This window comes from Ziziphus jujuba, chromosome 1 (genome assembly GCF_031755915.1).
Source record: "Ziziphus jujuba cultivar Dongzao chromosome 1, ASM3175591v1".
In the NCBI taxonomy this organism is placed as follows: domain Eukaryota; kingdom Viridiplantae; phylum Streptophyta; class Magnoliopsida; order Rosales; family Rhamnaceae; genus Ziziphus; species Ziziphus jujuba.
The window spans coordinates 20,556,320-20,576,182 of record NC_083379.1 but is presented as its reverse complement, the minus strand read 5'-3'; the positions used below and the strand labels follow the sequence as shown (position 1 = coordinate 20,576,182).

Sequence of the window (19,863 nt, the reverse complement as noted above, 5' to 3'; positions counted from 1 at the left end):
CAAGCTGACGTGACAATAAAAAAAATAAAAACTGTAAAGAACACTATCTACTTCTAAAAACTCTGTTAAACATAGGCTGAGCAGCATTTTATTTATTTTTATTGACTTTTGTTATAAAAAAAAAACTTTTTCGTGGGCTTTTGATTTTTTTAATTAGATATAATTTAAAATAAAAAATTACACATTAGTATTTCAGGATATTTTAAATAGAATTCATTAAGAGAAATTGTCTAAAACATATAATGTCATATACGTATGAACACTTTTCAAAATCAATACTATATAAACTTTAATAGAAAAAACCATTAAAAATGTTATAAGAATAAACACATTCCATGGGAATATTATCCAAATTTCAAATTCTCTATCTATGGTATAAAAGAAAGAAAAAAAAAACTGAAAAAATAAAAATATAATAAAAATATAAAAATAAGCACAGCAACACAAGGCACATACCCACTGCTAAAATAGTGACTAATTAATCAAGGATAGATTAAAAAAATAGTACTCACATCATTGCTTTACGCAATAAAAGAATGACAATAAAACTCTTAAAGTGACTACATTTTATGGTTCGGTTTTTGGAAGTATATATATATATATATATATATATACACACACACTTTGATATGTTGTTTTGCGGTCCATTTTTTGTTTTTCTTTAGCAAGAGCTGTCTCAATTGTTAAAGATACAAAATTAAACTTCTCTAATAAATTGGTTAAACTAACGATTCAAAAATGTATATTTCTAGACTATGCTCAATAATAAAAATAATTGAGAATACACGTTTAAGTTTTGACTTCAATCAGATTTAGATAAAATTCTTCTTCTATCTAATTTAAAATATTGTAATCCTTTCTATAACAATACATAAATAAATGCAAGTATTCAATATTATTACACATTCATCAAAAAACAATGCAATAAGTATGAAACTGAGCTTTGGCCTTGGCGTTTCGTGACCGCCTTCACTAGCATAAGTCACGACAAACCTTTTTTTATTATTTTTTTAATTTTTTAGTTATTTATTTTTTTAATTTTTTATTTTGGGTGAAATGGATTGCATTAAACACACAAAAAGCTAAATAAAGACAAACTTTATTTGTTTTGTTGGTGACCCCAGTTAAATACCATACCTGACACTCACATCTATTAATTTAATAAAACTTTCATAAAAAATTAATTAATAATAAACTACAACATGGAAACCTTATGACTTTAGGCTTATGTCTACTGTATCACAACATGATTCTCAATTTCTAAACCCTTGATTAGCGTTCTTGAGAATAAAAAAATAAAAAAATAAACCCCCAATCAGCTCATTCACCTTTGAAAAAAAGAATAAAAAATCAATAATAAAGAATAAAATAAAATAAAATACGCCCCTTTACTTCACTCTTGTAAATATAAAATATGAACTTTATAGATCATGACTAAAGTTGATACTTACAAGGAAATCAAACCGTTGTACCTCACTCTTGTGTTTGTATACGCAAAACAGAGACGTCTTAACTAATTGTTCAGTATGATCAAAATTTTCAACTCTCTTTAGCCACTTGTAGCACTTTTCTTAAATTTTCTCGTATCCGAATGTCCAAATCATCAAATTAACTGCACCTATAGAAAAATAAAATAAAATAAAATATAATTTTCTCGAACTAAAATATTATTTAGCAAAAAAAATCCATCTATATCCGTTTTTTGTTCTTTCATCTGTAATAATTCACCATTTCAGGAACATAAATTTTTATTACCTCATCAGATATTTGAAGTATACAAATTAGCAGTGGAAACAAAATCTATTTCTTTTACATATTTTAGATATGCTAAGTCTAAAAATATTCTCTATTTCTTAAATGGGAGGGATATCTCCCATTCAAGGTACTTAATTTTATGCTTCAGCTTCCTAATATCAATTGACTATATTAACTCTTACATTGACAAAATTAAAAACATATATGGAAAACTTTTAAAAGAATCTTAATGGTTAAGTTTACATGAATAATTATATCTAATAAATTTTATTTGTCCTTTATAAGCTAATGTGAATAAATTTCAGTGATAATCTTACCAAATTAGTTATTGTGAAATGGACATTAATCAGTGTTTTAACTATTTTTTTAGAGTATTGCTATTTGTTATCATTCATGAAGATGATCAATTTATATAATAAATTTTTATTGGAACATTTAATTCTATTATATTTCATATCAAAATTTTAAATTGGATATTTAATGTTAACTATTTAAATTATCATTAAACATGTAAATTCTATTATGATGATTCACCAGTGCTAACAAATAGTATTTTTTATTTTATTAAGGTAATATTTGATTGTAACTTAATGTCAAATGAAACAATTTTGTTTGGTGGGCATGATCTTTAAATTAAACATTACTGCAAAATTATAAAATTATTTTTGAAAACAACCTTTATCTTTATATTCACGTGAAAATTATAAAATTATTTTTCAAGCACAAAGTACAAATGGGCAACTATTATTATTATTATTTTTTTTTCTGCTTTTATTTTCCTATGCACGAAAACATGCAATGATATTAGATGAAATTTTATTAGCAAATCATAGATTAACTCTCTCAAAACAGAATAGTAAATATATATATATATATATATTTTTTTTTTGGTAATACAAAATACTAACTTTTAAAGTGAAAAAAAATGCATCAAAATTTTTTTCAACTAGAATAGTAGATTAGTTTTCTGAAAGCTAAAGCCTAATTCATTATGCCATTAGAAAATAGAAATCTCTACACATCAATATCATACACATTTTACAATGTATGTTGATTAAGGTTTGTAAGGCACTGTTCATCTCTTTTTTGGCAATATCCAAGTGATATTTATTGTAACATTCTGTCTTGGTAAATGCTTAAAATTTTAAAATTTTGACTATGTATGACAAATTGGATCGTCAATAGATCCCTGATTTGATATTTTATATAGTCAAGTTTTAGTTTTGACTAGTGTATCATTATGTAGAACTTATCGACTTGAGTTCATAAATTGACGGCATTGCCTAATTTCGAATTATGGTTAAAAAAATTTTGAGAAGTTTTGATCATCAGTATCATATTAGTGCCTAAATCAGTGTTAGATATTTTTCTGTTAGTGACTTAAGATCCCATATATATGCATTGAAGAGCATGCCCAACAATAAACAAATGAACAATGTCGGTTTGTCCCTAAACCTTTGAAAAACTCATAAAGAATCGCGGACCTATTTTCCGACCCATAGGTCGTTTCCCTCCACCAATAAGGTCAAGCCATTTTCATCATCTCTAGCCACCATCGACCATCACATAACGACTAGCCTTATTGCCTATCGTCCAATGACCAAGACCCTAAATCTTCAACCAAATTGCCACTAAATATGCCTTGGTGTGGCTGGTGACGGCAATCCAATAAGTCGTTCAAGAATCTGGCATTTTTTAGTAATTTTAAGCAAACCTGTGATGACCAGTTTGGACAGGTGCGGGGCACTGATAGACTATTTGCTGTCCAATCCTACATCATTCAAATATAGATTGGGAGATGATTCAAATGCAATGATAGTTACTTTTATAATGCCGAAGCCTTTTCAGAGTCGTTGACTTCAAGATTTGAAAGAATTCAAAAGTTAAGTATGCTCAGGCGAGAGCAATTCTAGGATATGTGACATTTTAGATATCTCTAAACAAAAAAACGCCATACTAAGTGTGGTGGCTAAATTGGGAACAATATCTGCAGAAAGTGACAGGTCCGCTAGTAGATACGAGATGTTAGAAATGGTATTAAAGCTTGTATCCAGCTAGCAGTGTGCCAAGTCCACTAGTGGAGGCGGAGTGTTACAAATGGTATCAAAACCTACACCCAACCAAAAATATGCTAGCGAGGATGCTGGACCCCAATAAAGCTAGATTGTGACTATCAGTATGGACAGATGTGGGACACTAGTAGGCTACTTAGTGTTCAATGCCATATCGCTTGAGATAATTTGAATGTAATGGTTGTAACTCTCATAACACTAAGGTCTTTTCAAAGCAATTGACTTCATGGTTTGAAAGAATTTTGAAATTAAGCGTACTTAGACGAGAGAAATCCCAGGATGGGAGATATCTTGGAAACTCTGAATAAAAAATCCCATATAAATTATGGTGGCTAAATTAGGAACAATATCAGCAGAGACCAATAGATTTGTGAGTGGAAACAGGGTGTTACACAACCCATACCTTCCTCCTCCTAAATTAGACCTTTTGAGCTCAAATCCTACCTTCATTTGTCAAAATTCTTTAGGTTTGATAGATCAATCAACATATAAAATTTGAGAAGGCTTTTAAGCCACTGGCAAGACTTTTGGATTAAGATGAGTGCACCAATGCATTTCTTATTTCATGGGCTTTTCGTCGGCATATAATTTATGAACTTCAAACATTGTTTAGTAATATTTCAATTTTTGGTTTAGATAATTAAATATGGCATAAAATTGGTTTTGTATTTGGACAACTTAAGACTAAATTGAAGTTAAATTTGTGTAATTACATATTAATAGGACTCAGTGGAACTCTCAATTTTATAAAATTGATCTTCGGGTTAAAAACTATAATTTTAGTTTCAGGATTCAAAATAACATCAAAGTTACGTGTACTTAAGAGAGAGCATCTTAGGATGGGTAATATTCTTGGAAGCTTTAAACAACAAATCTCATACCAAATGCAATAGCTAAATTGAAGACAATATTGACAAAGAGTGATAGGTTCACCAGTGGAGACAGGTTGTTATACTATCCATGCATTCCTCCCCTTGGCTTAGATTTTTTGAGTTCGAATTTGGCCTTTGTTTGTCAAAATTCTTAATGGTTTGAGAGATCAATCAACTTCAAGTTTGATAGAAAATTTGAGGAGGTTTTTCAGCCAGCTAGTACACCAATTCATTTCTCATTTCATAGGTTTTTTGTGGACATATAATTTATGAATTTTGAACATCATCTGTTAATATTTTAATTTTTGGTTAATTAGTTAATTTTGGGATAAAATTAAATTATATTTGGACAATTTGAGATTGAATTGAAGTTGAATTTGTGTAAATAGATATTAATAGGTACCATTGGAAGTTTTAATTTTATAAAACTAACTTTTAGATGGATAACTCCAATTTTGGGTACAAGGTTCTAAAAAGTCATAGTATGATTAAACTTTTTGGTATTCAATTTGGATGATCCTAGAGTTGTATAAAATATTTTAAGACATTTAATACACATCAGTATCTTGCGTTTGATTTCTTAAGGCCTAAATAATTCTTTTTTATTTATATTATAGGAACTCGTATTGAGACTGAAGGCGACTTTATGGAGGAGAAGGAGTGAGCATTAAAAGTCTTTATAAGTGGTTTATGTTTTTGGAACATTAATACTATATATATACATATATACATATAAGCATATATTTATATATGTAACAAGTTCAAAGTGAATTTGTGAATTTTGATATTTAAATATTTTGGTATTTGAATAGTTTAATAATTTTGAAAAATAATTGGTTTTGAAAAAGTAGTTTGAAAATTGTATGTTTTTAAGCATAAGTGTTTTATATTCAAAATGCTTAAAAATAGTTTATGGTAATATATATTTTATTGTTGATATTTATATTTTAGAATGAAATGATGATTTAAAATATTTGGAATATTTAAATAAATGATCGAGTTTGAATATTAAATTTCTGGTTCATGGTAGCGTATTTGTTGGAAAAATTATAAAATATGATATTTAAAGGATTGTTTATAAATATTATATTGTTGCTTTGAAAAGGTGTACCATATAACATCAGTAGTTATGTTTATGTTATTTGCCATGCGCAAACTTAGTCATTATATGTGTAGTTGCAATATGAAAGAATAATGATTGAGTTATGTGTCATTCTCTTGGAATGATAATTGAGTTGTGTGTTATTCTCTCATAACCATATGATGATAGATTGTCATGATATAAGAGAATAACGATTGAATTTTTTACAATTCTTTTGGAGTGATGATGAGTTGTATACTACTTTCTAATTACATTCGGTTCTATGCATCTCTTTACTATTTGCTGGTGTTTTAGGACGTGTTGTATAGCATTTGACAATGTTAGGTATATCATTACGATACAATTTGACAATGTTAGGTATATCATTACGATACATCGTATTTTTTTTTTTTTCGTTCTGATATACATATGTGTGGTTTTATTCATTGTCAGCATTAAATTTATGTTTCAGTTAATTAACAATATTTTTAAATTGTTTAACTATGAAATGCTCATTTTATAACATTGAATTAAAGTACAAATTAAATTTTGTGAAATAGTTTCAAAGGAAGAACTTTTCAATAGAGTAAATATTAACTCTTGATGAAAAGTTTTAAAGTTAAATTACTACTTTTATATTATGATTTTATTTCATTTATTGAGTTTTTCTTATAGTTTTATATTTTTAAATTGTTCCCTTAGACTATTGATGATAGTTGGTGCATATTATGTCTAAGGATGTTTATCATCATCTTCATATATTTCGTTGTGTTTGCATCTTTATTTTCATTTAATTTCTGCTGCTATTGTATTGTTTCTTTTTTGCACTTTTATAAGACTACTATTTATATTGTTTTATTTATTTTTATATTCATTTACTTCCTTTAGTAAGTTTTAGTGGGTTAACTTAATATGTATGCTTTTATTTATTTGTTTTTTTTTTTATCTTGAATTGGAATCCTTGATGGGTATAACTATAATTTACATAAATTCTAGTAAAAACGTTTATGTTTCTCCATTTTACTATTGGATTATATTCAATTTACGAGAAGATCCATGGGGTTTCTCTAGAAGAGATCCTCTTGGGTGTCCGAAAATGGATACAAAAGTGATCCTGTCAATATATACCCACATTCGTATATTCATGTATATATATATATATATATAAATAGTTATGACTCAGTTATGATATTTTAATTTTATAAAATCAGAATATAATATAAATTAATCATAATAAATTGGTAACGTTTTAATTCACCTTATTTTTTTTATATGGTATCCTAAATTTATAAAATCAGGATATTCTATATATATATATATATATATATATACTTATTACATTTTTATTATATATTTATTTATCTTTTTAATATCAAAATATTAAAAAAATAATTTTATTACAAGATTGTTACTGTAATAACATATTCATATATGTTATATTAAATAAAGTTTGTAGTTAGTCCATAAAAGCTGATTTGGTATATATGACGGTACTAGCTTATATTATATTATTTATATTGTATTAGCTTGTACTTGTAATATTCGATCAAATCAAACCAATTTGATTTGGTTGAATATTTTTATTATTTTTTAATTTTTTTTTATAATTTAAATTTAATATTATTAATATATTTGATTTATTAATTTAAAACATAAAAATATATTAAAAAAGATAATTAATTATAATAAAATAATAATAAACTACATATAATATGTGAGTTAAATTTGATTCGGTATAATTTATATATTTTTAATCCAAATCAAACTATTACAAACAAAAAACAAAGTTTAACTGAACAAATTCCATATGATTGGTTTGGTCAGTCCATTTCAGCCTTTGCCCAACATGTTGAGGTTTACACCATTTTATGTACCTAGATAAGTGTGTAGGTACAAACTGAATATTTAATAAGGCTTGGTTATAAAATCCCATCCATTTTAATACCGGTACCAAATGTATCCTAAAATGCCGAGTACATGCAAAAGAGTTTATCAAGCAATTTTTTTTTTTTTTTGGTAACAATTTTATTGGCAAATTTATTTTAAATGTTTGAATCAATTCATACGTGGCCTTAACTTCTCAATGTTCTCTTCTTGGCCAAAAACGAAAAAAAAAAAAACCTCTTCAATTTCTTAAAATTACCTTCGACTTTTACTAATTGCAGTTGCATGTGGAGATCAAACAGAATAAAACTTATTAGTAATTTCATAAATGTAGGTGATAGTTTATTAATAAATTCCAAATTTAGATTGTAATTTATCGTTTAAAATAAATTAAATACAACAATCCATTGCTTATGCAAAAACTAAATTCCCATGTATAAAGAGAACTATGCTAATTTTCTGTGTGATATTGTCAATTGGATAGTGTTCGTCCTATAGTTGGAAAATAATAAGGTGGTTTTTGTGAAATTCAAAATTTTTTTTTTTTTTAATTATGTTATTAAAATTCAAAATCATAAATGGGTTTCATTCATACTTCATATGATTCATGATTTTGAAGCTTTAAAATTCTTAATAAAAACAAAACCGTGACGTCAAATAGCATTCTTTTTCAATATTAAAAAAATAAAAAATAAAAAAATGGAGAGCCTCTTTATTGGGCCTTGTGACGGTCGGAGGAAGGTGTTTGTAGTCAGACTTTGTTCTGGGACTCTGGACTCATGTGGCCACTCAGTTTCAACCAGCTTTCTATATTATTATTATTATTATTACCATCTGATATTTTGAAAATAAAAGAAAGAAAAAAAAAAAAAAAGATAACGGCTTAATATTTTTGTTTTGTTTTGTTTTTTTTTTGGGACAACGGCTTAATATGTTTGAATAAATTTGTGTTGTGTGTATTTTTCAAATACATATCTCTTTCAAAAAGATATACCGAAAAACTAATATATGTCCAAAAATATATATGTACCGCTGGTTTAGCTTTTGTTTTTCTTTTTCTTTTTTTTTTTTTTTTTGGTGAATTGGTTTAGCTTTTGTTGAAAAGATTAAGAAAGCAAAAAAGTCACATTGATTCCAAGTTTGCTCACAGTGTCTGTCTCGCTAAGTAAGGGCTATAACAGTTCTTCAAGGCTTGGGTTTCTTCTTTGTTTTGGTCTCTGAAATATCTGCCTTAGCCAGTATTGCAACCTTTCTAACCGGTGGCGTTTTTGTTCTGCCTGTCTCTTTGTATGTTTTTATTCAAGTCTGCGCTAAGTTTAAGCAACCTTGTCTTTTTTGAGATCTTTTTCTCTTGCTTGTTACCCAATTTAAAACTTATCCACCATCCCCATTCTTCAGTTTTTATTGTGGTCTGAATTGCGAAGGTTTATTTATTTATTTATTTTATTTATAATATATATATATATATATATATATATATATATATATATATATATATATATATATATATATATATATATATATATTTTGGTTATTATTAATATTTTTTTAATGGGTTTTGAAGTACAAATTTTGTAACCCATTTTTAGAGGCTTTCTGTAAGGAGGGCATGCTGGTTTGTTTTCTGAGAAGATATGAAAGGAAAAAAGGGACTTGGGTTTTTGGAGTCTCATTTTGCTGAGAAAAAAAAGGAATACATGAAGTGGGAAGTATACATGCGGGTCTTTACTGGGTTGGTGTTGATTTTCACGGCTCCTTATTGTGCTGGACTTACTGACCCGCAAGATGGTAAATGCTGTTGCATATATTCTAAATTTTGTGCTCTGTTTGGTTCTGGGGAATGCATAAAGGAAAAGTTAGCTGGAAAATTTTTGAAAGTGGCTTCCTTTATTTTTAAAATATATTTTTATTTTTTTGTTTTTTATCTTCCTTGATTCTTTCCCACAGCATTTGGAATAGTTAAGTGCTTGCAGTAGCTACCTGTTGTAAAATTTTCCATTTTTTTTTTTGGTTCCAATTGTAAAACCAAACTTGATTTTATGTTTTAATTATCTCGTTTTTTGTCTGTCTGTGTTATCTAGTTATGGCGATAAATAACTTATATGTGAGTCTAGGCTACCCACCGCTTCAAGGGTGGCTTCTTGTTGGAGGAGACCCATGTGTGGATTTGTGGCAAGGTGTTGAATGTGTCTTTTCAAACATAACAGCAATGTAGGTTCTCTCTCTCTCTCTCTCTCTTTAATAATTATTCTCCTTGATATTCGTTCAAAATTTTCTGAGCTATTTGGGTTGACAGAAAACTTAGTAATGCAAATTTGGGAGGAGTATTGGGCGATAGCTTACAATTCTTTGGATCCGTCATAGAAATGTAAGTGTCAATGTGTCATTTATTGAGCTCGCATTGTCGCCAGGATAAAGTACATACCATTTTATAGGATCACAATGTAGTAAGACCTCAGTCCATTTAGCTTAAGAATCAATTACACATGTTTTAAACATACAATTTTGCCAGGACTGGCATCACTATTTTGGACTATGTGATTCTCAACCTACTGATCGTTGCGTACTGAATAAATTGAATTTTATACCAACATTGGTGTTGAATTGGGTACTTGTAAATCCTGCTTGAATGATTTTATGCTATTTATTTATCTCATGTGGAACCTTGTGGAACCTTTTATGGAGCAGAGATTTGAGCAACAATCATATTGGAGGGAGTATTCCATCTGCTTTACCCGTGACCCTCAGGATCCTGTATGTTTAAAACCCAATGGTTTCTTTTATACATAGTTTTGAAGCTCATTGTAGTTTTTCTTAATTGCTTTTATTTTTATTTTATGTTAGCCTTAACTTTTGTGCCAATTTACTAAATCAGGTTTTATTTTTATTTTTTTTCTCCTCTCTCTCTCTGTTTTAGTTCTCTTTCTGCTAATAATCTCACTGGAAGCATCCCACCTTCATTGTCTACGTTAACTCAGTTATTAGATCTGTAAGTTTCCAAAGATATCCTTATTTTTATCTCAGACTGTTGGCTTGCTGCTATTTTGTTATAATATGTTCTATTGCCTCGCTTTTATTCCCTCAGGTCATTACACAATAACAATCTCAGTGGAGGAATACCAGATGCCTTTCGGCAGCTTAATGTTTTGACGAATTTGTATGTATTATATGTTAATTCTTATAGATTTTTGCTCTTGGCAATTATTTTCTAAGGTTCTGCTATGAATAATATAATTGGTCAACTAATAGCATGAGTGGTGCAGGGATCTGTCAACTAACAATTTAAGTGGTCAATTGCCTCCTTCTTTAGGAAATTTGTCATCTCTGACAACATTGTGAGTTATTGTATCCACAATTTTTTCCTACTAATGGGTGTTACAGTGTTATATATGCATAGTTTTACAAATTAAATATAATCTATGAAATGCAGGCACTTGCAGGACAACAAGCTTTCTGGTTTTCTTGATGTCTTGCAGGCTCTTCCCCTACAGGATCTGTAACCTTCTTACATCCTTCATGATGAACTCTTTTATTTTCTTTTGCAAATTTTAGTTTGGGAGGAATCAATAGTAATTTTGTAAGATTACATGGGCTAATACCTGTCTTTGGCAACTCACATACTGTTACTTTCTTTGTAGGGACATTACAAACAATGTTTTCTCTGGGCCTATACCTGCTAAATTGCTGACAATTCCGACTTTTAGGTGAAGTCAAACATTTCCTCTGTGCTAACTTTTTGTGATCTTCAATTCTTATCTCTTTTTCTCATTTGAAAGTGTTATAAATTCTTTGTAATGTGAATCATATTTGTCAAAAACTCCTAATCCTAGAGACTTGTGACAATTTTCCCTTGTTAGAAGCTGTGTTGAGAAGTTATTAAAGAAATTGATGAAACCGCTGCCGCACCCCACCCCCCCTTTTTTTTTTTTGTTTTTCCTTCTTTTGATGAACCTTTAACCTTGTATTTGCTGCAACTATTAGGCGTAGAGCTCTTATTATTAACTATATTAAAAGGTTGTTAATTGTTTGGTTGGTAACAAAGGAAGCGTTATTTCTCGGTAGAATGTTAGAAGTTTCTTACAAATATTGGAAAGCCAAAAAAATTCACTGAAAAAGAAGAAACATCCCGGCATAGGATCATGTATGGGCTTTTTTATGAGCCAAATTTTTGACTTCTCTAAAATGCCCAATAATAAGCTTTTCAAGTCTTGGAAAACGAGTATGTGTTTCCAGAACCAAGATGTATTTATGCTGGTTATCAACTTGAAATCCTGAAATTATAGCAAATTATATTTCAGCTTAGAATGGTTAAAGAATGCTCCTATTTCCTCAAAGAAAATGTTATAGTTTGTAAGATGCTTTCCAGCAGTGCTTACAGTCTCAATATTTTATTTGCTTTTTGCATTTTTTAGGGCACAACCTCCCGCTGTTCAAATGCATAATCTTGTTTCTTTCTTTCAATTCTCATGGTGACATCTATTTTCAGAAAAGATGGAAATCCCTTCAACACTACTCCAATCCTACCACCTCAGGCAGCCCCCCCTCAATCTGTAGCCTGGGCCCCTTCTCCTGGAGGACGACTGTGGAGACACATGAACGGGCCTTCATCCTCAAGGACAGCAACTTCTGAAGAAGCTAGGAAGTTTTTTACATCTAAGACGATCACTTGGATTTCTGTTGCTGGGGTTTCAGTAGTTATTGCTTTATTACTGTGCCTTTTATTGTCAAGATGCTGCAGAGCAAAAAAGAAGGATGAGAACTCTAAGAAGCATTATATTGATGCCCATGAGGATTCTAGCGTGAGGCCTAAATATGGTGAATCTGCACTCCAGCAAAGTAATCAAATGGAGACCGGTGATTTTACTTTCATGCAATCTTTCTGTTCAAACATGGTAAAGTTTTTCTTTTCCTCCATAAAATTTTACTTGAAAAATGTCTTCTGAACTTCTTTAGCAGTTCCAAATGAGGCAATTGTGAAGCCACTTGATAGAAATGGACTGAACAAAAGAAGAATGGGTACAATACCAAAGCTACACGATGAACATGCAATAGATATGAGAAGAATTGATGAAAATTCAGTGTATAAAAGGGATCATGAAACAGACATGACAGACATGAATGAAGAAATATTGCCACCGCCACCTCCACCTGCACCATTGCCCGTGCACAAGGCCATTTTGAATCCAGTAACTACAAGTAGACGTCCAGTGAACAGCATCAACTCAAGTGCTGCTAAAGCCTTCACTGTTGCTGCTCTACAGCAACATACAAATAGCTTCTCCCAAGAAAATTTTATAGGTGCAGGCGTGCTTGGAAGTGTTTACAGAGCTGAGCTTCCTGATGGAAAAGTATATTTCTTTTATTCTTTTCTGAACTGATTTGCCTACCATTTAGCTTTCTAAATGTCTGGCTGCTCAAGCTTGACAATCATTATTCTTGTGTGGTTATTCATGTTCTTTCTGTTTTGGGTTATTTTTTGGTGCTGCTAATTGCATGAATAGTTTCATGATTGTAGGGCTTCCTCATTGCTCAAATCAGTAGCATAGTAGTTATGCTTCTTTATCTTGGTCACCTTGAGTAGTTTATGAATTTTAAGCTGGCTAAAAAACCCTTGATTTAATCAGTTGTTGTAAGTCCTTGAAGCTTGAATAACCTTCTAGGCTTCTCTCAAAAGTTTTCTGAAGTAGAATTTTTGTATCCTGTATGCTTGACATGATATGTCTAATCCCCTTTTTCTTTCTGTCAGGGTCTATAAAGTGGAATTGGAATTATGTATTCTAACACTAGGTTTCTCCTTGTTTGTTTTTCAGGTTCTGGCTGTCAAGAAACTGGAAAATACAGCTTTTAGGCAACAAAGTGATGAGGATTTTTTTGAACTAGTGTCTAATATCTCTAAACTTCGACATCCTAATGTTGTGGAACTTGTTGGTTACTGTTCTGAGCATGGCCAAAGGCTGCTTGTATATGAGTATTGCATCAATGGTTCACTACATGATGCTTTACACATTGACGATGAAATCCATCAGAAACTTTCATGGAATGGGCGGATCCGGGTTGCACTTGGAGCTGCAAGAGCCCTAGAGTAAGTAGAAAAAATAACTCAAAAGTTTTCTTATGATATTCAATAATCAAAAAAGGATTAACTTAATTTCAATTGGATCGTCATTATTGTGTCTTTGAATGGTTGCTGGGGAGATCCCCAGATAGGACACAGCGTCCTAAGTTGTAGCATGCTCCTTTTACCAAGATCAGAATAGCTGAGTTTTTTGTCTTTCTCATGTGGTAAAGGTATTTGCATGAGGTCTGTCAGCCACCTGTTGTGCACCGGAATTTCAAGTCTGCCAATCTACTCCTTGATGAGAAGCTTGAAATACATGTTTCAGATTGTGGTTTGGCTCCTGTACTGTCATCTGCCTCAGTGAGTCAGGTATTTTTCTTGTACAGAAGTCTTAAATGGTGTTGTTTTGGCTCCTAGATGAGACTTTTGTTATTATTATTATTATTTTTGTAAATGAAAAACAAAGAGATAATAAGATTTTATCCTTCGATTTTATCCTTTCTAATTGTGTTATGAGATATAAATGAAGAAAACAGTAGAAGAATGATGAGGAAATATGTGATATAGTGGTTAATGGAATTCTAATGAATGCCAGTTAGGGTAGAATAATGGGCTGGTGAAACTACTTTTTTTCTTTGGAAATTGGTAATAGTTGGGAATTGATAGATCAGTGATGTCTTGATGAAGGCAGGAGTAAGAATGTTTAGAGGCGCTAGCATATGGTTTATGGTACTAATCCATTTTATGGTTTCCAATAGTGAGACTCTATGCACTGCGTATCTAGGTTGGTCTTCAATAATAGGGTACTTAGACTTTTATGACCTATTAAAGAAACTGTAAAGGTCAGTATTCAGAGTGAAAATTCTAAATCTTTCAGATGTATGCAATTCTCAATGAAGAAGTTTGAAGTCCATTTCTGCCCTAGAATGCTCATCTTTCTTCTTTTTCTTTATCTTATTTCATAATTTTTCTTCTTTGAAAACTTGAGCCGAATTTAGAATTGCAATTTCTCTGCCATACATTAGAAGCATTTTTTTATGTAGAAAGTTAGACTTCCAGTTTTTATACTTCGTATACTTGATTTCCTCTTCTGCTTCAGTGAACTGGTAGCCATTGTTGAATCTTTTATCTGAAATAAGTTTCTGGAGCTGAGTGATTTTTAATTCTTAAAAGATGTCATGTTCCAGGGATTAGCTGATTAGCTCAATCAATATTAGGTAAAAGAGATGGAAGTTATATTTCCATGGTGGCTGCAAACTTGCTAGATCACAGACATGAAAAGTTTAAATACAAAGTTTTTATTTTGGTTCTGGCCTTTTGGTTTTAATATTTCTGGCTGATATTGTTAAGAGTGTTGACTCTCACTGGTGTAATTGATTCAGATGTCTGGAAGCCTCCTTAATGCTTATGGTTATGGTGCTCCAGAATTTGATTCAGGGACTTATACTTACCAGAGTGATGTGTATAGTTTCGGTGTTGTATTGTTAGAACTCCTTACAGGGCGGAAGTCCTACGACAGGTTAGCAGTTCCATTAATAAAAAAATATGTTTATATTTCTTATTGACTTGTTGCGCTCTTTCATATTATCAACTTATCTTCGTCTTATTTCACTATTTGGGTTTGGCTAAGATCATGTCTCTTATTGATGAAAACAAAGGTCACAGCCTCGTGGAGAGCAATATTTGGTTAGATGGGCTGTCCCTAAACTTCATGATATTGATTCACTATCAAGGATGGTTGATCCCTCTCTACATGGAGCATATCCTAAGAAGTCATTGTCACGTTTTGCTGATATAATTTCCTCATGTCTACAGGTGAGTTGCCAGGGATAAGATTAGAATGGCACAATGAAAACTTACAAGCAAACATTTCTGAATGCATTATGTTTTCTTCATCTAACTTTGCTATGAGCTATTGGAATAAAATATATGATTGTCTCAATCTTCTTGCAGCGAGAGCCAGAATTCAGGCCACCAATTTCTGAAATTGTCCAGGAGCTCTTACAAATGATTTAGAGGAAGACCTGAAGCAATCAGTCAGACAAGCATCTTTGTTTAGGAAACGAGCATGAGAGGTGTCGGCTTTGGTGACCCTGGAAATTTTGTATATTACATATTTGAGGGGGAATCTTTCTGGGTGAGCAGCATACCCAAAGCCTCTTCTTAACGTAACCATTAGTTACAGTTTGTGCTAATACCATTTGTTTAGTCTCTATTCTTTCTGGATAATGTTTGCAGATATATTTTTGTTGTGTAAAAATATATGCCTTCGATTTTGTGTTCTGTCTTACCGTACTTATGTTATCTTGGTTTGAATTGTTTATTTTTTCTGCAACAAGGCATTATTGAGTTTATTTTAACAATATATACAATATATATATATATATATATATATATATATATATATATATATAGATTAAAGACATTTTTGTCCCCACAATCCTAATTCAGGACTTTCATAGTTAAGATGGTTTAATTAGTAACAAGGATAATCTATCAGCCAAATTGGAATACTATTCTCGCTTTCTAAGTGATGTAAAAATTAAAAAGGTAAATGGTATATAATTTGGTATTGTTGGGTGCAGAGGCGTGTAATGGACAATATCCAAGTTCAAATGCAACGTAGCAGCACCTATGAAAAACTAGCAATCATTGGATTAAACATGAACAAAGAAAACAAACAAGTGTAATAGCGAGAAACATAAAAAATTACGTGGTTTGATCTATAACCAAATCCATGTCCGCAAGGAGGGGAGAATTCAGTGCACTATGGATAACAAGATACACAACCTGGAATTTCTTTTATGGATAGAAATGTTATTTCACTAGCCAAATCCCTAATACAATGAGTCTTTAAACACCAATGTATCTTGGATGGTTATACACACCGTCTCCTCCATATGGAATCAGGTGCTTCCATCCTCCTAATGAATTCACACACCTTCGTCCTACTTTCTCACTATACATCACTATATTTTTATAATGGCCAGTTACAAAGATAAGATAAAAATACAAAATACAAATATGCTATTTCAAACTCATTGAAAACCTTGGCTAGTTATCTATTTAAATTTGAAGTCAATATTTTACAAATCTCCACCTTGGCTTCAAATTGCCTTTCTGCATCTCCTGTCCTACTTTAACAAGTTTAACGAGTATTGTTTAGGCTTTCAGACAACCTGAACTTCCAAGTACCCAGTACTTCGGTTATCATGTTCCCAGGATTCTCTTCCGTAGAATTTAGTACCCTGTTGATGTCCTTTTTACCTACAACATCCCGGATTAAGTGCAACTTCTCATGCATCCCCTTTAGCCACAATCCTTCATTGCTTTAGTTGCTGCGACATAGTCCACTTCTGTATTAGAAAACTCCACCGTATGTTGCAAGTCCACTTGCCAACTATACCCAACGGATTCTGTGCACTAAAAAATTCTTGGATAATTATTTTCTCCTTTATAAGTTTCCTGCAAAACCAGAATCAACGAAGCCTTCCATAGCTCCACCTTCACTTGAGTTTCGTCTAAACACCAAATCAACATTAGCTAATTCTCTTAGGTATATTTGAATCCATACCACTCCATGTCAGTAAGTCATTCTTGGATTGCTCAAATATTTATCAACAAGACTTACTACATAAGCCAGGTTTCAACTGTATATGCACACCGGATATTATCTATTCTTGCCTTACCTTCATTTGTTGTGGGAGAGTTTGCCAAAAAGAGTTTCATATGAGAAGGTATGGGGGGTAACCATAGGTTCAGCCATCATTCTAAACTTGCCTAATACCTACTAAGAGACAACTTTATTTTAAGTCCGTCTTTTCTAGTTTCGTGCTAAGGATGATCTTCATAAGACCAAGATCCTTCATGTTAGATTCCAAAATAGACTCCAATCCACTTATTACCATAGGATGTCTTCCAATTAGTGCATAACATCAACATACAATGACAGGTAAACAAATTCCTGCACTCCAGCTTCTTAGAGTAAACATAACTATTAAATCTTGATCCGTTGAAATCCTTACTAACCTTAAATTTGTCCAACTATAGCCATCACCTCATAGGTGCTCCCTTTAGACCATATCTACTAACATGGCCTTATGGCATATGCCAAAGTTTGATTATAAACTTAAACCATGACACTGGTGCAGCTAAATCTTTGAGCTTCTTTCAGATGGTTGCAGTGCTGGGTTGGTTTGAGAACCTCTGTAGAACCTGTTCTCCAAGACTCAGTATTATGGTGTTCTTTGCCTTGTTCTTGATTTCTTTTTCACAAGCCTATGCTATACTTGACACACTTGAGATTGCCTTGTTAAGTCTAAGATTCCCAAGCAGAGCAATTATGAAGGAATATTTCATCACTCCATAACTATAAAGATAAATCTAAATCATTTCAATTCTAAAATAATCAAAATTTTGTTCTCCGATCTATTTAGATTTTTTAAATCTAATCTAAATGGATGAGATCCTAATTAGATTATTTTTATCTCTAAATAATTATTTTTTATTTATTATATATCTTTTTCCTTATCAAAACCCTAATTTAAGGCCTATAAAAAGGCCACATGAGGTCAATTAGATATGACAATTTATTTTACACTCACATCTTTCCTCTCCTCTCCTCTTTTTCAGAAAGTGTGGAAGTCTAATGACCTTTTCTAACTTGATTGTCAGATTGTCTTTGTCCTAATCCTAAAGGCCTTTTTTTTTTTTTTGCCTCTAAAGACTTTTTAACGGCATTTTTTTTTTTTTTTTACTTTGCAGGCATCACAGATCATAGGTTCACAGATCACAGGTTCATTAATGGTGAAGGAAGATGTGTAACTGTGATTGTTGATTTTTGCAGGGCTTGATTCAAGGTCTCATTGTCCAACTTCACCATCGGTACACATTACGTACATCTCCCTTTGTCACACTGTTGGAGAAAATTGATCTTCATGAGGTTATTAATTCTATTAATAATATTTCCTTATAATATTTCCTATTTGTAGATATTCTTGAGAAAACAAAAGAAAAGCTCGAAGTCTTATTCAGATTAGCTTTGTTAAGGCTGAATGTTTATTCTACTTTCGTATATATAAATATATATTATATGAGTAGATATAATTATGAACATGACTAGCCACATACTACTTGGAGAATAAAAATTCTAGAAAAAATTAAAGCCTAAAGTTTAAGATTAATTGCTGGCATTCCAAATTCAAAGCAAAAAGTTTCGTCGTTGAGGGAGCAATTTTTACACATGAGGTGCATGGAAGGACCCACGACTTTCAGATTAAGCATAAAAGAGAAGATTGCGTAGTGGTTTTGCAGTATTATTTACCTTGGCCGATTCTATATTGCTAATTAAAAGTAGCGCCAAAAACTTGGGATTTCTGATGCAGGTTTTTTTATAAGGAATTATCATAATATCTGGGCATGCAAATCTATTTTATTTGGACTTCTCATATTCACCAAAAATCCCAAAACATCTAGGGCACGTGGAATTATCTATTGAAGGAGTTTTTAAATTTGGGTTTTTTAACCGGAATCCCATATTCATTTATTTGAGTTTCTTTACATGGGCATCTCATCTTTATCAAGAGTATTTCTCATATTTATGAAAGCCTGTTTTTTATTCATGGGGATTTATAGGATTTCTTATATTCATATGGAATACTTACATCTGGCATTTAGATTTCTATGCAAGAGTTTGATTTCTTCTATATGTTAATATTTATGGATTTTTTAGGAACTCTCTTATTTATTAATCTGGAATTTTCTTATATTTGGTATTCTTGCTTATTCAAAAGCAAAGCATCAAAGTATAGGAATATATCTTAGTATGTAAGTTCATATATTTAATATTTTGTAATCTCTTTGTTAGGAAGCTTTTAGTTTGTTACCATATCAATTTGTACGTACTCTGTATAACATCAATATGTGATTACACCATATTATCTCTAGTCTTCTCATGGTATCGGAGCCACTAATGCTCTAACCAACAAAACCTTAATTTTATTTTTCTCCTCTTTCGTCAACCTTTGTCTCTAATGGCTGGTAATGAAACTAGTGTGACTACCCCTTAGTCCAATCCTTTTTCATCCTAGGTTCCTTCTGGTGACCATGCACTCATTAGTATCAATATTGCCTCATAGGCTC

The 19,863-nt window shown here is 31.1% G+C and overlaps 1 protein-coding gene across 6 annotated transcripts; it reads left to right on the top strand.

The window, feature by feature from the left end:
• Positions 1-8,659: 8,659 nt before the first annotated feature.
• Positions 8,660-16,005, top strand: LOC107423465 (protein STRUBBELIG-RECEPTOR FAMILY 3). 6 transcript variants are annotated; one of them, XM_048467271.2, is made up of 17 exons: positions 8,661-9,088; positions 9,254-9,452; positions 9,746-9,875; positions 9,961-10,032; positions 10,353-10,418; positions 10,582-10,653; positions 10,750-10,821; positions 10,928-10,999; positions 11,095-11,160; positions 11,303-11,368; positions 12,151-12,500; positions 12,621-13,012; positions 13,475-13,746; positions 13,953-14,091; positions 15,105-15,241; positions 15,381-15,537; positions 15,676-16,005. In XM_048467271.2, the coding sequence occupies exons 2-17, from the start codon at positions 9,299-9,301 to the stop codon at positions 15,736-15,738; spliced, it is 2,280 nt and encodes a 759-aa protein (XP_048323228.2). In that variant the 5' UTR covers positions 8,661-9,088; positions 9,254-9,298; the 3' UTR covers positions 15,739-16,005. The 6 variants fall into 6 exon arrangements, with proteins under 6 accessions (XP_048323229.2, XP_048323228.2, XP_048323227.2 ...); XM_048467270.2 differs by having other exon boundaries at positions 12,618-13,012; XM_048467269.2 differs by having other exon boundaries at positions 8,662-9,088; positions 12,151-12,518.
• Positions 16,006-19,863: the final 3,858 nt, after the last annotated feature.

What these genes read in the sequence shown, in the direction of transcription:
- LOC107423465 (XM_060813815.1), top strand. Translation starts at nt 9,299, where the DNA reads ATGAAAGGAAAAAAGGGACTTGGGTTTTTGGAGTCTCATTTTGCTGAG. An exon ending in GCTCTTCCCCTACAGGATCT is followed by an intron (nt 11,161 to 11,302) that starts GTAACCTTCTTA and finishes CTTTCTTTGTAG; the next exon opens with GGACATTACAAACAATGTTT. An exon ending in GGAGCTGCAAGAGCCCTAGA is followed by an intron (nt 13,747 to 13,952) that starts GTAAGTAGAAAA and finishes CATGTGGTAAAG; the next exon opens with GTATTTGCATGAGGTCTGTC.